The sequence below is a fragment of the Achroia grisella genome, unplaced genomic scaffold, assembly GCF_030625045.1.
Source record: "Achroia grisella isolate CSIRO2021 unplaced genomic scaffold, CSIRO_AGI_Agris_v1 utg146, whole genome shotgun sequence".
In the NCBI taxonomy this organism is placed as follows: Eukaryota; Metazoa; Arthropoda; class Insecta; order Lepidoptera; family Pyralidae; genus Achroia; species Achroia grisella.
The window spans coordinates 2508053-2536047 of NW_026712636.1; the positions used below are offsets into that span (position 1 = coordinate 2508053).

The following is a 27995-nucleotide window of genomic DNA, read 5'->3' on the forward strand; positions in this document are numbered from 1 at the left end:
TACGATGTACCATAAATAATATAGTGAGCACGGGGTTCCATATAGTATCTTTTGAAGCGATGTTTACCCCACAGTTTGTCACAACTCTATATTTCAGAATCTGAGTATTTTGAATTATTCCAAAACGATTATAATTTATTAATCATTTTGGAATAAATAAAGAAATATTAGTAGTATTTAGTAGATTTTATATCTAAATATATAACTTAAAGGTGACTGACATAGTGATCTATCAACGCACAGCCCAAACCACTGGACGGATCGGACTGAAATTTGGCATGCAGGTAGATGTTATGATGTAGACATCCGCTAAGAAAAGATTTTGATAAATTCCACCCCTACCCTAAGGGGATAAATTAATGCGAGCGAAGCCGCGGGCAAAAACTAGTTAAAATATATATGTCGACATAAACCTCCTTAAATGACTACTTATTCTTTTTGATTGAAGATAAACGATAACGTTTTACTCGCCTGCGCTGACTTTTTGCGCTGACGGGGCACCAGTAGACAAAAATAGAATGAGCATGAAGACAGGTCAGTTCATTATGGTAAATGGCAATTTACCACGATGGTTTCCAGGGGGGACCGCGTGGAGTTCAACCTGCCATAGTACATTGCTAGCAATGGGTTTAGTAGTCATTACTTCATTGTCACCTTCTTAATGATTACTCAATAATAAGAAGACGCTCATCTCATAAATGTAATTATATAAATAAAGAAACTATAATATACTAAATTATAAATGTTTTTCAAAGTATACTATATCAGCTATGGAAGAGTGTGCATTTATATATGGCTTCAAGAATTGTATAGAATTTTGTAAAAATTGTGTTACCTGAATAAATAATTTTGAATTCTAATTTGAATAGCTGACTGAATTGACAGCGAATATAAACATTGCTATTCGACAATTTAGACATAACAAATACCAACAATATTGATTTACCCAAGTCTCATTTTTTTAAATAAGTACACCCACGCGAAACAAGGTTGAAAAACTAGTTAATAATAATTATAAACTGTCGGCACACAGCAGTTTTAGAAATTAAATCTTTTATTTATTTTTCAGCTTCGTTACAGAGATACTGAATTTCAGTATTTTGTCCGGAACAAAGCGTCTCTGAAAGTTTTGTACAATATTTTTCTTACCCTCGCTTTCTGTTTAAATTATTTTACTAAAATGGACTATTTTTTAATTTCTTTCACGTGGGATGTAGGTACAATGAGTTTAGCTGTAATTATGTTAGGTTATTAATAATTAGGTACAAATAAAAGCCCATAAATTCGTGAAAAGACCTTGATCAATAAAGTAATTTTTCTTTATTGATCAAGGTCTTTATTTCACGCAGACGAAGTCGCAGACACAGCTAGTAAAAAACAGGCTTTATCCGTCCTTGTGGTATAATGTATTTCCGCGACAAATTTCATTACGATCCTTCTAGACGTTTGGCCGTGAAATTGTAATAAACAAAGGTACATATTTATATTATTGCAATAAAAGGAGTATTATTTCTTATAAAATAATACAGTTATTGCGAATCCAAATATAAAACAACAGCTTAAGACAATGCAAAACACATAGATAACTGTCATTTTAAAATGCCAACAAGCTGCTGATAAATGGGATGAATAATTTCAACCAATTATGCGTAAAATAATTTCCCCTTCCATTTTTTATTGTGTTGAAAAAAACGCAGTAACTAGATTAGTGCTCACGAAAAAGTGAGAAGAATGAATCAGCGTCAAAATCATAACGTTTTTAATTAAAATTCTGCCTGGCCATGGGCAAGATGGTTGGCTTTTCAAATTAATACTCTGTGCCATCTTATCGTCTGTGTACACTCGCGCCAAAAGTCCTGTACTAATTACACAATAATGAAAATTTACAAAATTAATCCTTCCTTCTAATATTAAACGAAAATACAGTTGTTGAAATTATAAAATACGGAAAACGTCACTGTCATTCTCATTATTGTTATTATTATATACCTACATAAACATGGTATGCTTAAAAAATATTAAAATCAAATCACAGATATTAAAAAGATAATTATAGGTTTAAAGGTTGTCGCAAGAACAAAAGTGACAGAACTTATTAAAAAAAAATATACGCGAATCTTTACGTATTACAATGTTAGGGACCCAATTCACGCAAGCAGCGTCGTTTGATTATTGTAATAAATTAATATTGTGTAATGACATATTTAAAAAAAATATCGGCTCGTTTCTGTCAACATCATAATAGTTTCATAATTTCGTCACTATGAACAGCTTTCCGAATGATCCGGCCTGCTATTTTGTATGGATCAGAGTGCTGGCCCATAAAGGCGACGGATGAGAGACGCCTGCATGCAACTGATATGCGAATGTTGAGATGGATGTGTGGTGTGACGAGGATAGACAAGATAAAGAATAAATACATTAGAGGAAGTATGAAAGTGGCACCGATGTCGGAGAGGTTAAAGAGTAATCGTCTATCGTGGTATGGGCATGTAATGCATAGGAATGAAGATCATATCCTAAGGACGGTGTTACATATGAATGTGGATGGTTATAAGGGTAGAGGAAGACCGAAAAAGAGATGGATGGACTGTGTGAAAGATGATATGGTGAGAAAGGGAGTAAATAACGGGATGACTGCGAACAGCGATGAATGGAAGAGAAAAACATATTACGCCGACCCTAAATAAATGGGATAAGGAAGAAGCAGATGATGACGATGATGAGCAGCTTTCCGAATGAGCGATAGATTAAAAAAATATATAACTGTGACTATTCAAAAGTACTTAAATTAAGTTTATTTGAATAAAGCATTTTCTCTCTTCCGTTCTATTGAAAAAAGACATCTGTCCATTTTTGTTTATTGTATTTTTTACTCATACTAGGTCGTACATGTGAATATAAAAAAAATATTGTCCAGACCGTCCTCTGTGGTCTAGCAGTTTAATTCGGTCCGACTTTCGCTACTTCGGTTGTTCATAAGATACACACATTTCAAGTCATTTGTTGGATTATTTGTATTAGCCTGGATGTTGACTATGTATATTTTTTTTTACATACCACGTAGGTGGCAAACACGCACACGGCCCATCTGATGGTAAACGGTTACCATAGCCTATGGACGCTGGAAACACCAGGGGTGTCACGTGAGCGTTGCAGATCCTGAAATTATAAATGTGTTTCCAAAAAAATATCTTTAAATATTTCTCGTATGCCCTCAGTTACTAGTATTACGTAATATTATATTATCTGTGCTAGTATTATTCACGCGATATGGTTTCCATTCCATATTAATATCTAATCTGTGATATCCTATTGTCTATTCTACACTAGCGCCAAAAGTACCATAATCTCCACTCATACAAATACGAAATAATGATATTTTACTGAGTAAATGTAATATTTTACTTTGGTATGAGATATGGGTAACAATAAGTATGTGCCTACTATAATATACAAGTGGAAAAAAACGAGCGGGATCCGCGAAGGAATAGCACATTAAATATTAAAGCGTACAAATATTACGGAAAGGAAATAAGTAGTTCTTTATTTTTATATCTAAAAATAGATATATATCGACTCTGGGAGCCACCAACTGTACTATCTATCTAATTATCCTAGCTATAGTAACTCAGTCTGTCTACCTCATTTTTACGCCAAAACTATTGAACCGATTTAAATTAAATTTGGTACACAGATAGTCTAGACCCTGAGGAAGGACATAGGCTTTTTAATACGAAAAAAGGGTTATAAGGGGTTGAAAGGGGAGATGAAAGTTTATATGGAAGTATCGTCATTTTAAAACTAGAAGCTTGATACTTATTTTTTAGACTGTTGATTAAACATAAATAATTATGACATTCAAAGTTTATAAAAAAAATACCTTTAACGAAAAAAGAAAATAGAGGACGAAAGTTTGTATGGAAATTCCACATTTTTAAAGCTAGAACGGAAAGTGTTTCACTTTTCTTTAGCTTTTTTTTTTATTCGGTTAGTAAATATTTTTTCTTTATTTGGTCGAACGTGAAACACGTTAACGACGATGTCGCAGGTACAGCTAATTTTATATAAAAGTGATATTATAACTGTTTTCGACTTTAAAACTCTAAAGTTTAAATCGATTTCTTTTACCATTTGTAATTATTAGCAAACATGCCAGAAATAAGAGACAAAAACTGGGTCGAAGAGCGTGAAAATAATTTAGACACGAACTGTGTAGTGTGTAAATGAGATTAGATTATCGGGACATGGCAATTTCGGAAACGAACTCTCCCAAATTGTCTTGGGTTCGAGTTAACGTTGTGCAGACCTCGTCCCCTCTGTATTCGTTATTTTCTACGCTGGTTACTTGTCTCTTACCTATCACGGGGATCAGCCAATTGGTGTGATTGTTCTATTACTGTGCCGTTGATAAAGTGGATTGTTTTAGTTTTGTAGGAACCATTCTTACTTTACTTATTATTACTTACCTTACGTTAAATTTCAATAAAAAATATAGCCTATGTGTTATTCTGAGCCATAAAAAATATGATTATATTACTAATAAAATAAGTAATGTGATTATATTACTTTAAAGTTTCATCAAAATCCGTTCAGTAGTTTTTGCGTGAAAGAGTAACAAACATCCATACTCACAAACTTTCGCGTTTATAATAGTTATAGTAATTAAGATTATAAGACCTTTATAACCTGTACTTCACAAATAAAGAATTTGATTTTGTACACTGTAATAAGTGGATAAATTCTGTAGGAACCATTCTCACTGTACTGATCCGCCCCTGTAATAGACAGGGGCGGATCTACCTAAGGGCTGCAGCCCAGGGGCCCGCGGATATAAAAGGCCCCCAGTCCCCACTGAAACGATATTTAGAGCATAAAAAATATATAGAATATTAAAAACCTATCATAAAGTTGGCAACCCTGAGATCAATCAACCCATGTAAGTGCGCGTCTATCGAAAGGAACGGGGAATTTCTGGTCGCTTGTTTTTGGTGGTGTATTTTTTTAGTTGAGTAATATAATTGGGTACGGTAGGTAGGCCTCTAAGTAGATTTAGTCCAGGGCCCCAAAAATTGACGATCCGCCCCTGACTTATTAACTTATTATTTATTCTAAGACCTTTGTAAACTGTTCAAAGCAAATCAAATTAAAAATCATTTATTCATCTAGGACATTTAAGCCGCTCATGAACGTATTTTTTCCCTACCGTCCTGTTCAGTATATAGATTCAATTGAGAAGAACTGGCAAGAAACTCACCTGAATTTCTTTTTTTTTTTAAGACAGTATTTCCATTCCATATCTAATCTGTGATATTCTATAGTCTACTATAGGAACCATTCTCACTGTACTTACTAACTTATTATTTATTTTAAGACCTTTGTCAAGTCAATCAAGTCAAAAATCAATTATTTATGTAGGACATTTTAGCCGCTTATAAACTTATTATTTTCCCCACCGTCCAGTTCAGTAGATACACAGATTCAATTGAGAAGAACTGGCAAGAAACTCGACTGATTTTCAATTTTTTTTTGTGCATCACAAATAATGAAATTGAATTTATACAGTGTAATAGGTAGATAAGTTTATTTGAATAAATGATATCTATATATTCTATAGATATCATTTATTCAAATAAACTTAAATTCATGCATTTTCGAATAGTCACAGTTATCCTTCTTTTAATCTACTGGTCATTCGGAAAGCTGTCTCATCACAAGAACGAGCAAAAAACATGCATGTTGCTCTTTTAAACATTTGTTGTTAAAATTCAAAAGTGTAACGATAGAGACATGGCCTCTGTGGTCACGCGGTTTAAAACACTGCTTTACTTCCAATGGTTGCGGGATCGGTTGCTCGCAGGACACAAACATTTGTATTCATGAATATGATTGCTTGTGGCGGTCTGGGTGTTATCAATAGAACTTAACTTAATGTGCTATCGTCGTCGTCGATCTCTTATTTTTTCTTCTAATTTCAGCCAGGCAGTAGTTGGTCTTCGGCCTCTCCAGAAGCCCTGCGATTGGAGTGCCCTCTATACTCCACCATTTTCGACCAATGTAGCTGTAAAGACCAGCAGTGGCCAACAGCATAACAATAGTACGAAAAGTCCAAATATTGATGAACGATCAGAGATAGATTTTAGAATTATATATTTGGGGTAAGGTAAAGAAATTAAATAGACTATATTAAAACAGATTTATTTTCGTAAATATTTAATAAACACAAAAACATGACTAGTAGGTAATTAGAAGTATCACGAGCAAGCGATATCGTAATAGGTACTGAAGTTAGTAATATTACTGCATTTCAGATTAGTGAACTTATATCGAATTAGTAAAATCATAATCGAATACATATAGGTAATAACTAGATTATCGACAATTACGGATTTAAGAATAATTAATAATAATAATTATTTATTTGCTCAAAAGCACAGCATAAAAGATGATAATTAAAGCTTATCGTATCATGTGTTTTTAATCTTGCTAATTGTTATTTTCACGCGTGGAATTAAAATAAATAAATATTCTAAAATAAATGTAGCCTAAGTTACTCTTTATAACATTACCTATCTGCGAGTGAAAGTCTCGACAAAATCAGTCCACCAGTTTGAGTTTAGCAAGAACAAACGGACAGAGAAAGAGACATCTTTTTTAAATAAATTATTTGGTGTGTACAAATATGTATCTACAATCTCGATTGCTCGTGACACAACAACGTGATTGCTAACAACAGCAAAATATAACAACATATTATATTATTATGATATGTACATTATACTATTATTGTATCATGTAATAAGTATACTATTATTGTACCGTCACTCTTAGAACCATAAAGGTAACATTTCCATACATGCGATCAAATGGAGCACTACAATCCGGCCAATCAAAGGTTGTGTTTCGGACAGGTCGGGATCGGATGGGCGATATAACTTTGAACTGGCGTACAATATACGGTAAAATTTTAAATATCTTTTATTGTCCTTATTAAAGAGTGATAACATTAAAAATTTAATACTTACTTCGACTTACAATTAACGTATTAATTTTGGGCTAATCTTAATTCTAAATACAATAGTTTGCTCACATCACTACAAAAACAAACAGTTGACATAACCTTGAAACAGCGCAGTTTGATGTGGTTTAACTTTTAAAATCTCTGTACGTACGTCATTTCAAAGTTACATCGCTCAATCAATCTCGACCTGTCAGAAACACAAACTCTGAGCGACCGTTCTTTACTATTATTGTGTCGTCACTCTTAGAAAATAAAGGTAGCATTTCGATGCATGCGGTCAATAGGTTATGTTAGTATAATTACTTAATTTTGGGCGCACCCTAACGCTCCGAATCACAGAGCTAATATCTTGATGGTACCTTTATATTTCAGATTCAATAGTTTTATCACAATTACTACACTATTTATATAGTGTAGTACATACACACATACACATATATATGCTAGCTGACCCAGAAACTTTGTTTTCCCATATAAATTGAGGTACACCTGTAATAAGAAAAGCTTTAAAAAAAATAGGCGTTGATCGTAGAAGGGTGAAAATTTGAAGTTGTATGTAATTTTCAACGCTAAATCATAATAACATAAAAATAAATATTTAGGGGTGGATCACCCTTATCATTGAGTGATATCGTCTACGAAATTGCTATACTATTTTAATGTAAACAGAGTCAACTTATATATATTGTAAATTTGTTGTATGTGCAATTATAAATAAAAAAAAATATTTATTGGAACAATCTCGTGCTTTTATGTGCAATTATAAATAAAAGCATTATTTATTAGGACAATTTCGTGCTTTTGTACTTGTTTTTCTTATACTTTAAATCTACAGGATATAATCTGTATATCTTCACTCCACAGATTCTACCGTATCTCACTACTGTAATACTATAACCTAATACAATTTATTAATCAATTATCATTGACTTTAATATTGCTCGCAAAAGTTTAAAGCAAAATGATCACTTATGCAATATTTGTATTTTATTTATAATCATTGCTAGATGCTCGTTATCGAGATAAAATTTCTCTTTTAACGTGAATACGCCAATAGCTAAGCATTAGGGAGAAGACAATCTAAAGATTGCATATACACTATGGGTAACACATCCTATGTGGCTATAGCCCACTCATGCATAAACATAATATCTCCTTTGAAAAGTTCATACTCTATCTTGAGAAAATAAAAACCATCGCTCCTAAGAATACCCTCTATTTCTTGTCCCTGACGGGTCTAGGTAGTGAACTTTGAAAAAGGGCGAGTACAATAGATCTATGTAGGTCGCAGTGCTACAGGTCCATGCACCTGACAATACACTAACACTTAACACTTTTTAATGTTTTTATTGGGGAAAGAGATTGTTAGTAACGTTGACTGATGACCCCATTGCTAGCAAAGTACCATGTCAAGTTAACCTCCACTTTTCCCGTTGGATATCATCGTGATAAATTCCTGGTGAATCCGCCACGATGAACAAACTGGCATGACTTTATACTCGTGCTATCTTCTATTCTATTCTTCATTGCTGCCCCGCCAGCGTAAACGTTTAGTTCAAACGGGTGCACCATTCCATTATCATCCCTAAAAACAAAATCTAATAAACTTTTTCTTTTTTTGCCTCACTTTAGTTCCATTTATTTTGACTCAGCCCGTCTGGTCTTCGCCAGTACGGCCTATCCTGAGTGGTCTGGGGTCTTATTACGGAGTTTAAAACCAAATCTAACAAAATCAATAATTAATAATTAAACCATGGAATGTCCTTTTCTTTATTAGATGATTATGGAATGGTCCACTGCCTGCGCTAACGGTATACGCTGGCGGTGCCCCAGTGGAGGATGATACGATGAGCATATGGTCAGGTCAGTTAGCCCATCGTTACAAATTCACCAGGAACCTATCACGATGATTTCCAGAGGGAACGGCGTTCAGGTCAACCTGACATACTTTGCTAGCAATGGGGGTTTAGTAATTCACATTACTAACAATCCCATTCCCGCCATGGAATGTAATAATGTGGGTAGGATGGTACGTATTGCTGGTAGTCTCTGGTTGTCTTGTTATTAAAACAGACGGGAGGAAAATGTTGGGAGACTCGGTACAGCATTATGAATTATAAGTATTATTATTGAAGGAAGAATAGAAGGTAAAAGGAATAGCGGAAGACGTGTAGACATTTAAAGTGAAGAACGGAAGATCGTGGGAAGAACTTGAGAGAAGCTCTGATATACTCAGACTTTTAAATTATTAATAGAATAGGCATATTCACGTCAAATATTAAACCTAATAAAGCTAAATTCTTCATTTTAATTCTAGAAGAGTCCTGGAAAGTTGCAAGATCTTAACCGACAAAAGTTTCTACAGACTAAGGCTTATTTTTAATTAAATAGGATTGCTCACGTCAAATTATTTATTATTTTATTTATAGTCTTTGTGCTGACAATCGTCAACTTGTCCCAAGACATAGGCCTCGACCAAAAGACTCCAGGCTCCTCTGTCCAATGCCTTCCTTCTCCATGTTGGTCCCGCCACTGCCCTTACATCATCCTCTCACGTCAAATACTACCACTAATAAATTGACGGCCTCAGTGGTCTAGCGGTTTAGCACACCGGTTTACTTCCGATGGTCGCGGGTTCGATTCCTCGCACGGTGCAAACATTTGTATTCGTGAGTACGTTTGTTTGTATCGGTATGGGTGTTTTCTATGTATATTATGTATGCATATACAAAAAAATCTGAGTATTTATATCAGTTGTGTAGTACCCATCACACATGCCCTGCTTACCGTGGAAGTAGATGGCGCTGTGTTAAGTGTCCAGGGAATTTTTACAATATTTTTTAATTAATAAAGCTAAATTTCATATTAATACTAGAACAGTAATAATTCTTAAAATTAGTCACTAAACTGATTGAACCTGTGATATGACGACATGCATCCATTGTCACGATATGCTACAAGTCAACCATGATATGAGTGAACAGTGGATGCAGTACTGTTGCTACTTCTGTATAGGTAAGTGAGTTCAAACCATCCGTCGCCATTCTGTCCTTGGCTAATTGTAATACCTTGTTTCTTGTATTCCTGAAAGAATAGTTTCATATATTTTAGTAAACAAACTGCATCATATTTGATTGAATTAGGTGTTATTTTGCCTATCTATGTACCCATTTTCATTCAAATCCGACCAGCCAACCAAGTCAACCAGCCTTGAGTATTATTACACTTTATATAATAAAAATGAACTTGGCGTACTGACAGTAAAGCAGAAGATCCTCAATTGAAAAGAAAAATATAAAAAACGACTATGTAACCATCCAAATCAACTGACTGCTCAATTACTACAAATATTTTACCCCAAGCAACTAAAAGGAAGCTACATTGTGTAATGTTTGCAGTATGCTTAAGGAGTAGATCCTCCCGCTAGGGTGGACACTCCATTCTTAGTTCCCACACACAAAAAATCTGCTCATAGTTCTGGGACTGACTGTAGATAGGACGAGAAAAGAAAAAATATATAATAAAAATATCCCTGAACAATTCATATCGCCATCACTGATATAAATACTTAGATTACATTTTCATATACATTTTTTTATAAATACATACATAATATTATGTATATTATCACCTACAGTCATACTCATAAATACAAATGTTTGTATTATGCGCCCATCAGGAGTAAAGTGGTGTACTAAAACACTAGAACTTCGAGGGCTTCAAGATAAGTTTTCCATATGTTAATTTTGGAGTAAACTACTAATGTACAAAATTTCATTCAAATCATACCATCTAAGATCGACCTAGAATATCTTATCTCAATAATATTATAAACGCGAAAGTTTGTGAGTATGTTTGATACTCTTTCACGCCAAAACTACCGGACGGATTTTGATGAAACATTACAGTAATATATCTTAGACATGAGAATAAAATATAGGCTATAAATTTAACGCGGTTGGAACGTCCAGTACAGCTAGTTGGACATAATTTCAATATCAATTTTTAGTTACCTTTTATTTTCAGATCTATGCGAAAACATATGATAGCGACTCGTCTCTGGCTCGAATCTGCACATCTTCAGCCCCTTAGCTTCAATACGCGCGTAGAAATCATCATCTTCACCTTCTAATCCAAAATATTCGTTGCTCATCCCGTTTATAGCTTTGTATTGTTTAGAAGCAATGGCTATAGCACCACCAAAGAGATTCAGATATGGTAACACATACCTGAAATTTACCATAAAGAAATTCAGTAAGTATAATATAAAATTACTAGCTGACCCCGAAAACATTGTTTTGCCTTATCAATTAAAATCACTAGTAAAAATTAAGGGTTGATGTATGTAGTTTTAAAGTCACATTATAAAAAAAAATTGTCCAAAAAATAAAATTAAAATGTTAGGGGTGGACAACCCTTATCTCTTAGGACTACCAAAAATAGACAGTAGCCGATTCTCAGACCTACTGAATAAGCATTCTACTTTGCTAGCCGTATTACATATTTAGTTTTAATAACTACATTTGAAACTAGCTGTTCCCGCCACTTCGTCCGAGTGGAACTTAACTTTATTTTTCTAAAATGAAAGTAGTCTAAGTTACTCCTTATTACATCAGCTAACTGCGAAAAACAGTCCCGTCAAAATCGGTACAGTCATTTCAGAGATTAGCCGGAACAGACAGACATAAAATTGTGAAACAAAATATTTTGGTGTATGTACCGTATTTATATTCAAATGCATGTAGTAAAAAACGGATATTTCAATATTACAAACAGACACTCCAATTTTATTTATATGTATGTATAGATAACCTTGGATTACTATAATAATTATCATATAACAAGGTCGATGTAGTAAAAAGAAAGGACAGTTGTACCAGCAAATTATAATTTAGTTTGCAAACAATATTTTATAATTGAAAATAAAAGTATCTCTACTTACATATGCAAAACAAATAGAAACAAAGCTTGTGTATTTACTAATATCAGTATTGAGTGGTGAAATTAAAAAAATGCTATAAAAAATTGCAAAAAGACTCCATCAATACAAGGTATGTCCAATTCAAAATCTGTAAAAATAATAAAATTAATGAATGAATATACATTAATTAAATCATATCATTAAGACAATACATTCTGATTTTGATTCAAATCAGTGGTAGATTTAAAAAAGAATAACTATGATTATTCAAAAATTGCTTCAATTAAGTTTATTTGAATACAGGATTTTCTATTTTTTACCATATAATATCATCAGAAGCAGCAAGTGCATATGACCATAATATTATTAATTTAGTTAATAAATTTTAATAATTGTTTAGTGATCCTTCAATAACATATTTATTTTCTTTTCTTAATTAATTCCTTTTATCTATGTTTTTTTTAAATAGTTAATTTTAGTGTAATGGTGTCTTTAGCAACTAAAATGAACGAGCTCTTTAGATTTATATATGCGAAAACAATGTAAATGTGCATAGATTTATTAAATTAATTATTTATTTTATTATTTCATTTATTTCGGATATTTATCCATCTGTATTATGTTAGTAAACAACTTTATACATTTAATTCATATATTTATATTTATATAATATATATTACTGTATTTTTTTTTTATTTATAACACTATTGCACCAACATTTCTATGTTGGTGCAGTTAGAACATTAACAAAATGAAAACATTAAAAATTAAACTAATTACAAAAGTTGGTCTTAGCGCTTATGCAATAAGCTTATAAATATAAAATAATAATAATAAATCTTTCAGACAACCTTTGGCTTTAAAAAAATAGAGTAGATGATGAATGAGTGAAAATAAGTACAGAAAGTAAAATGAATCTAAACCAAATTATGTATTGTTTTGTTTTCTTAATAAATAAAAAAATATATGTGTATTATGTAATTGCCAATTCATACCGAAATTTATTAATACTGGAGGACATGTGTCTCGGCTGTTTGGTACAGGCATACAGGTTTCCTTGTCTTAACGGTAGCAGATCCACATCATGCAATATTAAACATGGATATCCAGACCGCATAGCTGCCTTTGCACCGATATTCAGAAGCTTTGCTTTGTTGAACATTCTTGTGTCGAGTTGCTCCACCACAAAGATGCGATAGTGGATGCACTGGTGATGTAGGAATGTGTGCATGTACACTAAAAAGCCACGTAGTTGCTCTGCTCTATTCCTGGAAGGAGATTCTATATTAATTCTCATTCACAATCCACTCATTTAATGTATTGCCTGTGACAAGGTCCATATAATCATTTTTCTCCATGGTATAGGTTTCGTAAAAATTTGCCTTGCTCTAGAATATCTCAAGGTATATTCTAAGTTTGCCCATGGCATAGTTGTAATATTTAGACTTGCTCTAAGATACTTGAAGTTATATTCTTAATTCTTAAGGTTTTAGGAAAAGGTACTCAAGTTAAATATTACTAGTTACTACTATTAAGTAATCTGAATACACTAAAAATATCAATATATTTATATCAGGGTATTATTTGTAGTAATAGGAATGTATTACAGTGGATTGTAATATATCAGGTTCGCCCATGTGTGGGTCCCACTAAAAATCATCATATTTAATTACTACTAAATTCACCATAATATGCTAACTGACCAGACTTCATCACCCTCCACTAGAGCCCCAGCACCGTATACTGTTAACTCTGGCAGGTACATAATTGCATTATAAATTACAAATATATATATATATTTATACCTATACGGAATTATAATCGCCGTACTAAACTTGGGCTTGCATTCTGACGGTGTGTATTCGCCACCGTCTTTAATTTTATGGCCTTCCACCAAATCTCCGTCGACTAAACTTATGGAAAGAGTGGTGTCATCAAATATTAAATTACGATATTCACAATGAAGGACGGCAACGCTTGAGAAGTTTTCCGCTGTTTCCTCTAATAAACTATTGAGAATATCATCTTTTTCTATATATTCATAGCTTCCCCGACCATTCATATCGGGATGTAAAAAAATTATCAAAATTACAATAACAATCCCGCAGAATATTATGTTCCTTTTGTATGCATAACGCATTTTTACGAATTGTCTATTATATTTACTATTTATACGATTTATATTATTTATTTATAAATATAAATTTATAAGACTAATATAAACTAAATTTATTGATTTCCATGAAATCGAAACAAAAATTGAATTTTCGCAGATATTTTGTAATTTTTCATGACATAACATATTTATGTCAGTCATTCGACTGAGTCCGAGTGACAGCAGTCATTTCGGTGTCAAAATTCTAACGTTTTAGAACCAGTAAAAAATCCATAAATAATTTCACATTTAATATTGCTCTATGGTTTCCAAAACAACACATTCAAACATATGTGGGTATTTCAAAACTATACAACTTAGAATAGTATACACAGAGGGTATTTTGTTAATAAAATATGAAATATCATTGTTTTAGTAACTACATGAAGGATTTTTGTATTTGACTCAGTCTCATTGGTACCTGTGATTGTAACTGGCAAAAAATACTTGACGATGGACAGAACGAAGAAAAACGAAATTGCTATTGACACAAGTGACGATCTTGGTGACGATACGGAAAACTCGAATAATTCCGTTGAAGCTGTAAGGGATTGTTCAGTACGAGACAAAATAAATCTATCCTGGGAATCCAACTACTATGATTCTTTTCATAATAAACATAAGGACGGTATTACAACGCCACCATTCGTAAGCATTATGATAACTAGCAGTCAAGATGATGTTGATACGTTACAAAATGAAACTGGGATATCAACTGCACAGCCAATCAATTGCACAGAGGATACGAGTTTATCTTTTTTTAAAGAGTTTACTCAAGATAGTACGTCGAACGAAGGGTCGGAGAGATCTGTCGTCTATAAACGCAACCGTCGGCACTCGAGCGATGCAGACATTAATAGGCCTTGGAAAATAACAAAATGTACTAGGTCCAGTACTACCACTTCATCTGAGTCGACAGAGCCTAAAGTCACCACCGAACAGTCTGCTTCATCGACCCAATTGTCCAGTGGTTCTGACGTATCATTTAAGTCTATACTAAGTAGTCCTTCCTTCAAAGTAAGGAAGAGACGATTGAAATCAGAATCCAGCTTGTTTAAAGATGCGTTGCAGAGATCTAGGAAGCCTTATCGTGGTAAAGCAAATCAATCTGGACATAATTCTCAAGGTAATTACGTTTAAAGTATTTTGTTAGTTTGTAAATTGGTGAATTGAATTTAAATTTTCTCTAGTACAAGTTTTATAGTATAGGAGGAAATAGAAATAGAAATAGAAATAGAAATAATCTTTATTCAAATAAACTCATTACAAGCACTTTTGAATAGTCATATTTTGATTCTACCATTCATTCGGAATGCAGATTCATCACAAGAAGAACGAGCAAGAAGCTTGTGTGTTGCTCTTTTTAATAGATGTTTTTTTTTATATGCAAAGAGGCAAACGAGTTTGCGGCATACCTAATGGTAAGTGATTACCGCTGGCTTGTTTTATCCGTTTTCACATTCACATTTCCAATATTAGTGTTTTAAGTGTAGTGTTAGTAAATAGCAAAAGCAGATTTTTTTGGACAATTGACACAGCGCTATCTAGTCCCACAGTAAACAGAGCTTCTGTTACATAGATACTTTTTTTTTGTAAATTAATACAGAATATACATAGAAAACACCCAGACAGATACAAACAGTATACAAATGCTTGCACCGTGCGAGGTATCGAACCCGCGACCAGCGGAAGTGAAGTGGCGTGGTAAACCGCTAGACCACCGAGGTCGTCATATCAGATTTATCCGTTCTTTTTAGCTGAATTTACATTGCGAACGAGCGCCGGGCGGGTGATTAAAGAAATACTATTCAAACTTTGCTTATTAATTAGAAAAATCAATTTTTTTGCCGTTTATTAATATATACTAATCATAACTTAGTTTTAAATCTGAAAAAAAGCAATCATATATTTACATCAAAACTTTTGTGTTGTGTACGTTGAAGTTAAATAAATAAATTATATTTGCGACCTCGGTGGTCTAGCGGTCTAGCACACCGCTTTACAACCGATGGTCGCGGGTTCGATTCCTCGCACGGCACAAACATTTGTATTCATGAGTATGATTGTTTGTATCGGTCTGGGTGTTTTCTATGTATAATACGTATGTATTTACAAAAAATATATATCTATGTATATGTATTAGTTATCTAGTACCCATAACACAAGCTTTAGCTAGCTTAACTTGGGTCTAGATGTCGCTGTGTAAATTGTCCTGAGATTATTATTATTATTATTATATACAACATAAGTAAATCCTAAATATGAAATAGGTAGGTTCCTAAAGATCCAATATAATTCTCAGTTTCCGGTTTTAGTGCTTACAAACTGGTTAGGTTACATTATTATTACAATGAACCTTGACAGTCTGACAAATATATCGATACAAATAATTCTTAACAAATTTGGGATCCCAGTTATAAATGATGTCACGGCATTTGTTTTGAACTAGCGCTTATCTGGAGTGATAACGTTTTACTATAAGGGGCCACCCATAAATTTGATCATAAGATTTTCGTTATTTTTGACCCCTCCCCCATCCTTGTCACAGTTGGCACATTCACAACTTTTTTTTAAATTTATTTAATTCAGGCCACATAGCCCGTATTATAAATACCTTATAGACTAATACATAAGAAATAATAATAAAATTTAAATTCAAATTGTCTCTATGGTCACGGCACTGACGACGGCAATCTGCGTCCGGCAATCCGATAGACCCTTCGGCCAGTAGTTCTCCTTCATAAAGGTGGGTAGTATGTTGGCGGGGACCCGGGCCACGACCGGTTTGAACCTCGCGTTGTGACTCGATTCCAGCTGTGTAACCTCAATGCCAGGTTACTTTTGGTCTGGATATAGTCCACAATGTCCTGTTCCATAAGACACACCAATCCCCTAGTGTGGCGTCACATATTTTGAACATTCTCTTCTTTATGTGTGGAGTTTGACACGTTTTCTCCTACTGGAGTTTGACAATCATGGCGATCTTAACTTTGTCCACTGCTGTTCTAAACAGGGATCTGGTGCTAATTCCTTAACCACTGTCTTAAGTTCTTTAGCCAATACGTGCGACGCCTGCCTGATCTTCGCCGTCCCAGAACTTATCCTTGAATCATTAAAGAATTTGAATTATGCAAAAGATCATATTTTTGATTTCGCATTATACGTCCAAGGTACTGCAACTTCCTATGCTTTATAGTCAATCAAATCAAATCAAAATATCTTTATTCATGTAGGTCTATTACTATTACTCTTATGATATGTCAAATCTACCGTCAGTTCAGAATACTTTCGAGATGAAAAGAACTGACAAGAAACTCAGCTCGTATTCTTTTCAAATATGATTGTACATGTCTACAATAATGCAGATTCATTTTTGAATTGAAATTTGGGAGAATTTAATGACCACCAGAGTATGCTACTACAATTTTGTCAGAGGCAAATAGTCTAATCAGTGTACGTAACCTGAACAGACCGGTTCCCACAAGCGTGCCTTTTATTTTCAATACTTGAAGTAATTTATTTTAAATTTGAACTATTTTCGTTAATAGCCCAACTTTCGTGATCTAATACTTAGAAATGTTCTGTCACAACGTAGAACCACTCACTTCTCTCGACTTGGCCTCCTTCGTCTCCCTTAACCGTGTAACGCCCCTTAACCGTGTTTATGAATGGCCCCTAATGGTAAACATCATCTAGAGTGAGTGCCGGGATATTTAAGATTGGTGACATCATCTGATCATTGCTGTGGGGTACACAATTAAAAGGTCTTCGATTTTCTAAATGTGTGGACTGTATTTCAATTTGTTTCTTATTCTATGGGTCGGCCGGCCGGAGTGGGGTTTTCTTGGCCGTTGCGCCGGCGGTGGTTCTTCGTCGGTGGCGTATGCGTAAGAGAGCGCGATCGAGAACCAACCCGCCTTTTACGGGCGCCCGAGCGCGTCCTTCCCCACCCCCGCCGAGCCGTGCGCGTCGGCCGTCCCACCCTCCCGACAATTCCTGCACATGTCGGTGACCGACGGGCCGGAACAGCGAATACGCACACATTTAAAATTAAATACAATAGTAACAACACAAAAAACTACAAAAAACCACGTGCGACTAAATGCCACATGTTCAGGCTACACTAAAGCTGTGATCCCTAAGAATTTACACAATGGGCGGACATAGAATTCACAGTATCTATGCCGCTACAAAGGGTATATGGTACAAACAATAGTCTAACCTAAACAATAGTCAAAACACTGGAAAAATACAAATTTATACACAAATTTATTTACATATTTTCGATGCCGACTCGTGGTCCGCAACAGCCTCCCCCGGCGCAGATCTTCGCAGCCCTTATCCCTAGGGAGGACCACCAGCCTTCGGGTCGGCCTTCGAAAAATTCCCTCGCGTTCGTCCGTCCGTCCGCGTTCACCGCAACGCCACTTGACCCATTTCCCCGCTTCAGCGGGGCGCTCCCGGCCCAGCTTCCATGCCCGTCGCCTGTATTCTTCTGCGAGCAGCAGCACCTGTGCCGGGGTCCTCCTCACTCGGTCATATGAGGAGAACCGCATTCTGTCCATTACGGGCTTTGCCTTCGCCCGGGCACGGGCTACTGTCTCTGCAGGGACGGGCTTGCTTTCCTTGGGTCGTTCTTTCTCTGGAGCGTATACAAGCGCCGGCCCGACGGATCTGTCGGCGGCGGTCCGTATTGTATATCTCGCGCGGGTCGCGTCGTTAGTTACGTCGTGGGCGGTCGGTACCCAGCGCCACTGTGTTGGTTCTGTATGTTCGGCGCTTTCTGCCATCCGGCGGGCCGCGTGTGGATTGTATCGAGCGGTGTCGTTCCTAGTCCAATGTAGCGTCTTCTTCGAGACCGTCCATAGGAAGACTTCGGCCGCGCGACGACGTCCTTTCAGTACGTCAGCGGCCAGTCGGGGTCCTACCAGGCTCGCCTGAAGCTCCATCCGGGGTATACTCTGCGCTTTCATAGGCGCTACCCTCGCTTTGGCTGCTACCAGGACGACGTTAACGCTACGATCCTCGCGTTCCGTCCTCCAATACGCGGCTGTGGCATATGCCTGTTCGCTTGCGTCCGTGAATACGTGCAGTTGCGACCGTTGGCTGTCGTTCGTGCCATACCATCGCGGCAATCTCAGTTCCTTCGGCGTCCTCGCTCGCTGGTCCTCACACACATTCTCTAGCAGGCTCGGTCGGTTTGTATTCCAACCCGCCAGCGTGAATCCTATCCCGCCATGAACCTCTACTACCTCTCGTATGGCGCGGGCTGCTTCCTCTTCGGAGTCAAAGCTATCGACCCAGTCGTCCATGTAGTGGTTCCTTGTTATGGCGGTGTACGCTGACGGGTGCGACTCTCGGTGCTCTGCCGCGTTCCTGTCTCGAACGCTGTGTGCGATGAACGGTGAGCTCCTCGCCCCGAAAATCATTGAGGTCATTACGTATTTCTGCGGCGGGTTAATCCTGTCATCTCCTCGCCACAGAAACTGTTGTGCTGCTCTATCTTCTTCCCGTATCTTAATCTGCAGGAACATCTCTCGTATGTCCGCTGTGATAGCTACGGGCTTCTCGCGGAAACGGTATAACACACCGTTAAGCGACCGTAGCATATCTGGCCCATCCAGCAGTACGTCGTTCAAGCACATTCCCTTCGAACGGGCCGCGGCGTCGAATACGAGTCGCAGTTTTCCGGGTTTATTCGGATTCGTCACTCCGAAATGGGGAAGGTACCACGCGCGGTCGTTGTTGAACCGGTCGTCGGTTACTTTCTCGGCGTAACCCTTGTCCAACAACTTGTTTATCTCCGCGGTATACGCCAGCCGGAATTCCGTAGAGCGATCCATCCGCCGCTCTATTCCCCTCAGTCGGCTCGCTGCCATGTCGTAGCTGGGAGGTAGAGCGACGTTATCTCTCTCCCACGGCAATCCTACGACGTATCGCCCATCCACTCTCGTCGCTGTGCGGTTGAATGTGGCGACGGCGCGCTCCTCCTTGGCAATGGGTAATCTCTTCGACGATATACCCAACGCGTCGATGTCGTAATGCGCTTTTATTATGCCCTCTATATGCCGCATGTCTGGCTCGGCGTTGCGCTGTGTCAACCGCACGTGGAGGACATGTTCCTCGTCTTCCACGACACTTCTGGGTACCGTTCCGTGGATGACCCATCCCAGTCGTGTCAGCGACGCTGCGGGTTGATTGTGCCTTCCTGTGAGCAGCTTCCGCGTAACAATCAGATGCCAGTTGTCTGACCCGATCAAGACCTTGGGTCTGGCATCTTCGTAGCACACTTGCTCGCAAGTGAGTTGTCGCAGGTGTCCGTACGCGAGTATTTCCGGGTTCACTCGCTGCGTTCCTAGGGTGAGGTCCCGGATCGTACGCGCCCTCACCGAGTGTTCTTCGTCCGTATGGTGTCGCCCTCTGATGATGACATCAGCCACTCGGCTTGAGGCTTCGTGCCAGCTCGAGGCCGCTCCCTGAATTCTCAGAGATCGCGTCGGACCTTCGGCTCCGATCTGTTCTGCGATCTCCGCATCGATGAGTGTAACCGTCGAGCCTTCATCTAGCATCGCGTACGTCTCTACTTCGCGTCCCGTCTTGCCTTTCACGATGATGGGACACACCTTTAACAACACTTGGCTGTTCTCTGGCAAGCGTGCTGCGGCTGTAATCGCGGTGTCCTCTTGCCGCTTCGGCGGCTCTTATGGGGGGTGCAGCAGGGCGTGGTGTGGCTTACGACACTCTCTCACACCACATTTGCGTGCCTTACACTTGAACCTTCTGTGCGTGCTGTTCATGCATTGGAAGCACATCTTATTTGTTTTCGCCCACTCCCATCTGTCCGATAACGACATGTCGTTCAGCTTCTTACACTTCGGCGTTACGTGTGCGGCGCCGCAACAGAGACATTCGGTACTCTGTTCGCTCTTTTCTACGGCGGCGTATACGGCCGCGCCACGATCCGTCATCTGTCGCCGAGGTGCCGACATCGTTGCTTTCGGTATGGGTTGCCTAGTGGGTTGCTTCGGGGGCTGCTTCGTGGGTAGCGCGCTCGTTCGTCTCGTTGGTGATGCTATTCGCAGATGTCGGGTCATGAGATCGGCTTCGCTCATTAAAAACTCTGCCATCTTGATGATCGTAGGTCTAGTGTCCTCCTTGTTTTTTTCAGCGTAGTGACACCAGTGGACCTGTAAGTGAGGGGTCAGCTTCTCTGACACTTCACTCTCAAGCGCGGGATTATGTAGGAATCTCGCCCCCTTGTCGATATCCGCGACGATGGTGGTGATGTTCTGTAGTTTAATGGCGAAGTCAATCACCTCTGTTGTCGATGTTCCTATTACCGGCATCCTTCTCAGATCTTTGAGGGCGCGGTCGATGATGGCCTCTGTCCGGCCGTACCGCTGCTCCAACGTCCTCATGATCTGCGACGGTTCTGTAGCGGATACGAGTAACGCTGCGACTGTCTCTCTCGCTTTTCCACGTAAGCAGGCCCTCAGCCTGGCCAGGTTCTCCGCTGGTGTGATCCTGTACGTCTTTGTAGACTGGTCTACGGCCGCCTTAAACGCTAGCCATTCACTTGCTTCGCCGCTGAAGATCGGGAGATCTTGGGCTTGCCTCGGCGCTACCCTATCCGCTCGTTCGTCCACAGCTCGTTCAATAGCTTTGGCCAACCGGGTGAATCCTTCTTGCATCCCGGCTTCAGGAGCGGGGGACCTCCGTCTTTGCTTCGGCGTCCTCGGCGGTGAAGCTTGCCTTTCTGTTGGCTCTTTCTGCGTAGGCGGTGGGGAATTAATTCTCTGCTCCCCCCGTACTTCGGTACGTTGAAACCAATCCGTTATACGTTGCAGGCCGGCACCTTCCTCGGAGCACACGCTATCTCTATCGGTCTCTTCATGTACCGCGGCGACATCGGCTGCCAACTACTTTCTAATTAAATCAGCCTGTAATTTCGCCATCTGTAGCGCTGCCTCGTACTCCAGCCTCTTTAATTTAGCTATACCGCTAGCGGTGGAGCGGCGCGATCGCACCGACGCGGCCCGGGCCGGACGTACATCTGTCGTCGGCGGCTGCGACGGTGGCGCCGGTGCGGAGTCCGAGGTAAACGCGGCGCGGGCGGCTTGTGCCTGTGGCGCGCTCGACGGCGCGGCGGACGCGGACATCTGCGTGGTTTCTGAAGGGGACGCTTCTGTCTGTTTATTTTCCCGCGTGGTCTTTTTCTCTGCTCCCGGGGCTTGGCTTCTCGTAGTCGGCATCGTGTTCTGGCACTTGCAAGCCCCTAACCTACCGGTCCCTACCTACCTAACCGTCCCTAACAATCCCTCAGGATAACACCCGAGGGGATGGACTATGGGGATAGGAGGGTAGGAATTACCCCGCAGTGGTGCGTATGTACAGACGGGGCGCTCAGGGCCGGTTCGGACTTTCCGACCCCTTTGGCAGTGCCTACAGTCCGGCCCCCGCTATACGATACACACGTACAGGCGTAATAGTGCTATTCGGTTGCGCCACGGTAACAAGCAACAACCGGCAGTGACACACCACCCACTGCACCGCTCAATGGCGTTAACCCACACTCCGACCGTTTGACACCGTTAGGTGGTAAGAGATGTGAGCCGCGGACACACCGCTTAGACGTTATCTATCCTATATGGCGTAGACGTTATTTATCCTATCCTCGCTGCACCCTCAAGTTTTCACCTTACGACGGCAGCTAAATTCGGTAAGCTACTAGCGTCGCACCGTTGGGTGATCTTCCTCGGCGAGGTACGTCGCACCGTTGGGTGATCTTCCGCGGCGATTCGTCGCACCGTTGGGTGATCTTCCACGGCGATTCGTCGCACCGTTGGGTGATCTTCCACGGCGATTCGTCGCACCGTTGGGTGATCTTCCACGGCGATTCGTCGCACCGTTGGGTGATCTTCGGTCTTGATATCCGGCTCGAAGGACCACAAAATTGTGGGGTACACAATTAAAAGGTCTTCGATTTTCTAAATGTGTGGACTGTATTTCAATTTGTTTCTTATTCTATGGGTCGGCCGGCCGGAGTGGGGTTTTCTTGGTCGTTGCGCCGGCGGTGGTTCTTCGTCGGTGGCGTATGCGTAAGAGAGCGCGATCGAGAACCAACCCGCCTTTTACGGGCGCCCGAGCGCGTCCTTCCCCACCCCCGCCGAGCCGTGCGCGTCGGCCGTCCCACCCTCCCGACAATTCCTGCACATGTCGGTGACCGACGGGCCGGAACAGCGAATACGCACACATTTAAAATTAAATACAATAGTAACAACACAAAAAACTACAAAAAACCACGTGCGACTAAATGCCACATGTTCAGGCTACACTAAAGCTGTGATCCCTAAGAATTTACACAATGGGCGGACATAGAATTCACAGTATCTATGCCGCTACAAAGGGTATATGGTACAAACAATAGTCTAACCTAAACAATAGTCAAAACACTGGAAAAATACAAATTTATACACAAATTTATTTACATATTTTCGATGCCGACTCGTGGTCCGCAACAATTGCCGTTGATACCCCTCGACGCTCCATTCAAGTTTTCAACGGTCGCCATTTATAATTAATCAGTGATATGTCTTACAAGCGTATTGCTGCGTCTTAGGCAATATTAAATATGGACGCTAGTAATAAGAGGTTGACTATAGAAGTAGAAGTGGAGTGTGGTTTAGATATTAATTTGATTAGTGATATGGAATGGTTTGTGCTATCAGGAGGTACACCCAGGAAGGAGAGGAACGTAAGAAGAAACAGCAGGAGTTGGAAATTCGTGGACCTGTGTACATGGATCGGTAGGAAGGTAAATATTGAAGATTACTGACTGAATATTTAATATAGTAATGAGAATAAAAATGCGAGATAGGTACCTATTCCTTCAAGTGCAACCCTTTCAAGGTTATTTACATTATATATTATCAGCGATTTTGTTATTTTCTTTCATTAATTGTCAATAAAACTTTTTATACATACGATATGTATATTTTTAGTTAGGATATCATTTTAGCATGTTCATGTATACAAATAAATAAAATTTAAATGTCTGTTTCTAATTTCGAGTTAAACTCTTCACGAAATGCATATTAAAGTATAGTCGTATTTCTTTATGTAAGTTTTATAACAAAAAATAATTGTCTGTATGTCTGTTAGTTCCCGCTAATCTCTAAAGCGGCTAGATCCATTTTGACAGGGTTTTCACTCGCAGATAGCTATTGCTATAGGGAGTAACTTAAAGCTAATTTAATTTCAAACTTTTTATTTATACTAATAAATAAAAATCCACGCGGACGAAGTCTCAGGTTACTTCTATCACAGATAATATAATATTCTTCTATTATATAATTATTATTACTATTGTTCTTTTTATTATTTTATATTATACTGCAATAATAGATAGACAGACAATTTCTTTTTATTTTGTGTTGCATTTAGCGAAAAGCTGTTAATTTGAAATTACAAACAGACACAAATATTTATTTATGTACAATTACGTAATAATCCGGGTATTGAAGATGAGAAGGATAAGAGAGAAGCAGACGATGATGTTATGGTGTTTTTGTCTCACAAATTTTGAATTTATTACATGGTGTAATTAGTAAACCAACATTTTATATTATATTATAGCAGCAAGTAAAATTCAGCAAGAAAAACTCGTATCAACCTGAATGAATGAAATGAACTACAGATAATAGAAATAATTATTTCATTTGTTAAAAAATCTTCGTATTTATATGATAAAATATCCATTCTTAAAGAATTAACAATTTCTTATTTTTTTTATATCAGGGGTACCAATCCATCACAGGATTATATTCAGACATATTGCGAGAACCAATGGGACAAAAAGAAAATACACACGTAGAAGAAATAAAGGAACTACGGAAGTATCTGGAGCAAGTGGATATGAAGCAATCGCGACTCACCCGGGAGAACGAGGTTCTTCAAGAGCAGATGACGAAAATGATGAGAAAAGTGGAAGAGCTCGAAGACAAAGTCAGGTAAGTCAGAAAAATCTTTTTGTACAATGACAAAGTATAACCTAAACATTCTTAAGTCAACCACAGATTGTGTAATATGTAGGTACTAGATAAGTTTTAGAAATACTTAAATATATTTGTAATACACATAGATAAGAGGCAAAACCAATACATGAACGAAGGGATGTTTTTACGCTTTCATTATATTTAATAGTGGGACCGTGGGTCTAGCAGACCCGGTCTCACGTTGCTGTGGCTAAAGCTCTTGATTAAAATAATATTGCGACTATAAAGAGGTAAGCTATCCTATCTTTCAAGTTGGATAAAATTGCACACAATGTACAAATCAAATTTGCAATTGGTTTAGTAGTTAGTTCGTCGCGGACAAACAACGTTATTTTTATATATAAAGAGTAAGGATTTTTATTGCTAATTTGCAGACATCAAGAAAGTCAACTGGAGTCCTGTGCCTTACCTATACAGGCGCCACCTCCTCCCCCACCCCCGCCTCCGCCGCCTCCACCGCCTCCACCGTTACCACCCATTCCACCACCTCTGCCTCCATCACAAACACAGCAACAGTCCAAACCATTGGCACGATCGCACACGATACCTAGATGTGGCTCGGCCCCACCAAGAATCGCCGGTCCCAGACTGACTATTACGCCGCAGGATATAGCCAATGTTAAATTAAGAAAAACTAAGGTAAGTTCGACTGTGCTTAAGAATGAATATAAGAGTGCTATCATAATCATCTCAGTATACCTTTATAACTGTACTAAATAGCATTTTACCGTAGCATGTAGCTAACCGGTGCCACTTCATCTGTATAATTTTCCCCGTCGTTACTACATTTTTCCTAGTTACTACATTGATCCTAGTTATAGTCTTCATCAATAAATGTCCAACACTAAAATAATTTCCAAAATTAGATCAGTAGTACCGAAGATTACCCGAACATCCAAACTTACAAACTACCCCATTATAGAAGTAGATCCTTCTCAATATTTATTACGATTCTTATAGAATCTGGAAACTAATCACCTTCTATTTGTTATATAGTCTTTATTAATCTCAAATCTTTATCGGATATACCTGATAGCTTTATTATACCATCAATATCGCATGATAGGTTCCAGCCTATCACTGCTCCCACAACTGCACTATATCTGTCTCTTTTATCGTATACCTTGTAATATTATTTAACCTTCAAAATTCAAAATATCTTTATTCATGTAGATCTACTACAAACTCTTATGATATGTCAATTCTACCATCAGTTCGGAATGATTTCGAGATGAGAGACTAACAAGAAACTCAGCTCGTTCTTTTCTATTAAATGTCATAGATGTTTATAATAATACAGATTCATTTTTAAATTCAAACTTGGGCGAATAGAGTGACCAACTCTACGACCAACCAAGTCTCGTCCTGTATTAATACCTACAATGACAATTATCACCTGTTCAGGATAATCCTGTGCATTCGAAACTGCCTCCGAAAAATGGACATTTGCCTCTGGTGACACAGCAGATGCTACAGACCACGCGAGCTAAACTGGGCCGCGCCAAGCCTGTAGCCGCTTCAACACCTAAACAACAATTGTTGTTGTCAGAGTTAGAAAAGTGAGTGTGATGTTTATGAAATTCTCTCTAAAAAATTTTTCTACAACAACAATTATTATTGTCGGAGTTAGAAAAGTGAGTGTGATGTTTATGAAATTCTCTCTAAAAATTTTTTCTACAACAACAACAATTATTGTTGTCGGAGTTAGAAAAGTGAGTGTCATGTTCATGAAATTCTCTCTAAAAGAAATTCTACGTTTCTTTTTAACGAGGAGAAAATCGATCTCCAAGATCGGTCGCCTTAAGAGTGGGAGGAACGGGTACTTCTAAACTCTTATCGACCAAAACTTGCCATGGTATTCCTCTTTTCTGACATAACGCCGGGCAAAGGATTTGTTTTTGCATCTATCATAATCAGATTTATATTATAAAACCCTTCTTCATTGCATTGCTTGCTTGATAATGGTTCATAAATCATTTCGTTCTCGCTGATCCGTGATACAACATTTAAACATTATAAAATCGTTTAAGGTATGCTTGTATCTTAACTGCAAGGAGTAACTCAAAGTCAATTGTACCAATAGGATACTAACATCCTATTGGTACAGTTGACATGGGCCATATAATTTTATATGAGTATAAAATAAGTATTTCCCTTTCTAGATGCTTACTACAGGAGACGTCAGTTGCGTCCCTGTATAGGCGACGAGTCGCGAGAAATTCGGTCCGCAGCACTGAGGAGCTTCGACCAAGGCCATACCCGACTGCGCGTTGTCCACGCTCCCCACGTTCGCCACATTCGCCACGCTCCAGCTCTCTACCTCGTCCAGGAACTCTTGTATCACCCTTGAAATTTCCTAATATATCATTAACTAATATAACTTAAAAAACTGCGAGTTTAGCTTAATTATTTTAGTATTGTTCAACGAACATCTCAATTGCAACTAATGTATTGGTTACAAGTTGTAAGATCTGATTTTTGATATTTTTTATGATGGATTGGTATCATAATGTATTTTTTAATTATTCATATATTATAATACTCATAATATTATATTATTATGTAACTTCATCATATTTATAATTTGATTATGCCTATTTATGTGCAATGTTGCGTTAAGCAAATACTTAATTTAAAAAAAAACATGTAATAGCAACAGCTTTACAACTTAAAAAGTAATTAATTTACTAATAAATAATGATATTCATTTTCAAATTAATTTTAATTAAATTACAAAAGGTATCTCTAATTCTGCTACCTGATATATTACTATAGAACTGCGAATAGAATGTATACAATTTCGAACAGATGTAAATTTCTTATATCTGTTCGAAATTGTATACT

The 27995-nt window shown here is 38.1% G+C and overlaps 2 protein-coding genes across 2 annotated transcripts; one reads left to right on the forward strand and one right to left on the reverse strand.

Moving 5' to 3' along the window:
- Positions 1-8016: 8016 nt before the first annotated feature.
- LOC131855609 (beta-1,4-galactosyltransferase 1-like) lies at positions 8017-14082 on the reverse strand. The gene is made up of 4 exons (XM_059206895.1): positions 13748-14082; positions 12938-13210; positions 11035-11250; positions 8017-10105 (listed from the first exon to the last, which is right to left on the reverse strand). The coding sequence occupies exons 1-4, from the start codon at positions 14080-14082 to the stop codon at positions 9976-9978; spliced, it is 954 nt and encodes a 317-aa protein (XP_059062878.1). The 3' UTR covers positions 8017-9975.
- Positions 14083-14550: 468 nt separating this feature from the next.
- LOC131855540 (formin-B-like) lies at positions 14551-27940 on the forward strand. Its single transcript, XM_059206814.1, has 6 exons — positions 14551-15223; positions 23826-23911; positions 24895-25106; positions 25526-25790; positions 26556-26710; positions 27314-27940. The coding sequence occupies exons 1-6, from the start codon at positions 14551-14553 to the stop codon at positions 27534-27536; spliced, it is 1614 nt and encodes a 537-aa protein (XP_059062797.1). The 3' UTR covers positions 27537-27940.
- Positions 27941-27995: the final 55 nt, after the last annotated feature.

What these genes read in the sequence shown, in the direction of transcription:
- LOC131855609 (XM_059206895.1), bottom strand. Translation starts at nt 14,082, where the DNA reads ATGCGTTATGCATACAAAAGGAACATAATATTCTGCGGGATTGTTATT. An exon ending in GCGATTATAATTCCGTATAG is followed by an intron (nt 13,211 to 13,747) that starts GTATAAATATAT and finishes ATCTCCTTCCAG; the next exon opens with GAATAGAGCAGAGCAACTAC. An exon ending in CATAGATCTGAAAATAAAAG is followed by an intron (nt 10,106 to 11,034) that starts GTAACTAAAAAT and finishes CTATTCTTTCAG; the next exon opens with GAATACAAGAAACAAGGTAT.
- LOC131855540 (XM_059206814.1), top strand. Translation starts at nt 14,551, where the DNA reads ATGGACAGAACGAAGAAAAACGAAATTGCTATTGACACAAGTGACGAT. An exon ending in ATCTGGACATAATTCTCAAG is followed by an intron (nt 15,224 to 23,825) that starts GTAATTACGTTT and finishes TTGTGCTATCAG; the next exon opens with GAGGTACACCCAGGAAGGAG. An exon ending in GTACATGGATCGGTAGGAAG is followed by an intron (nt 23,912 to 24,894) that starts GTAAATATTGAA and finishes TTTTTATATCAG; the next exon opens with GGGTACCAATCCATCACAGG.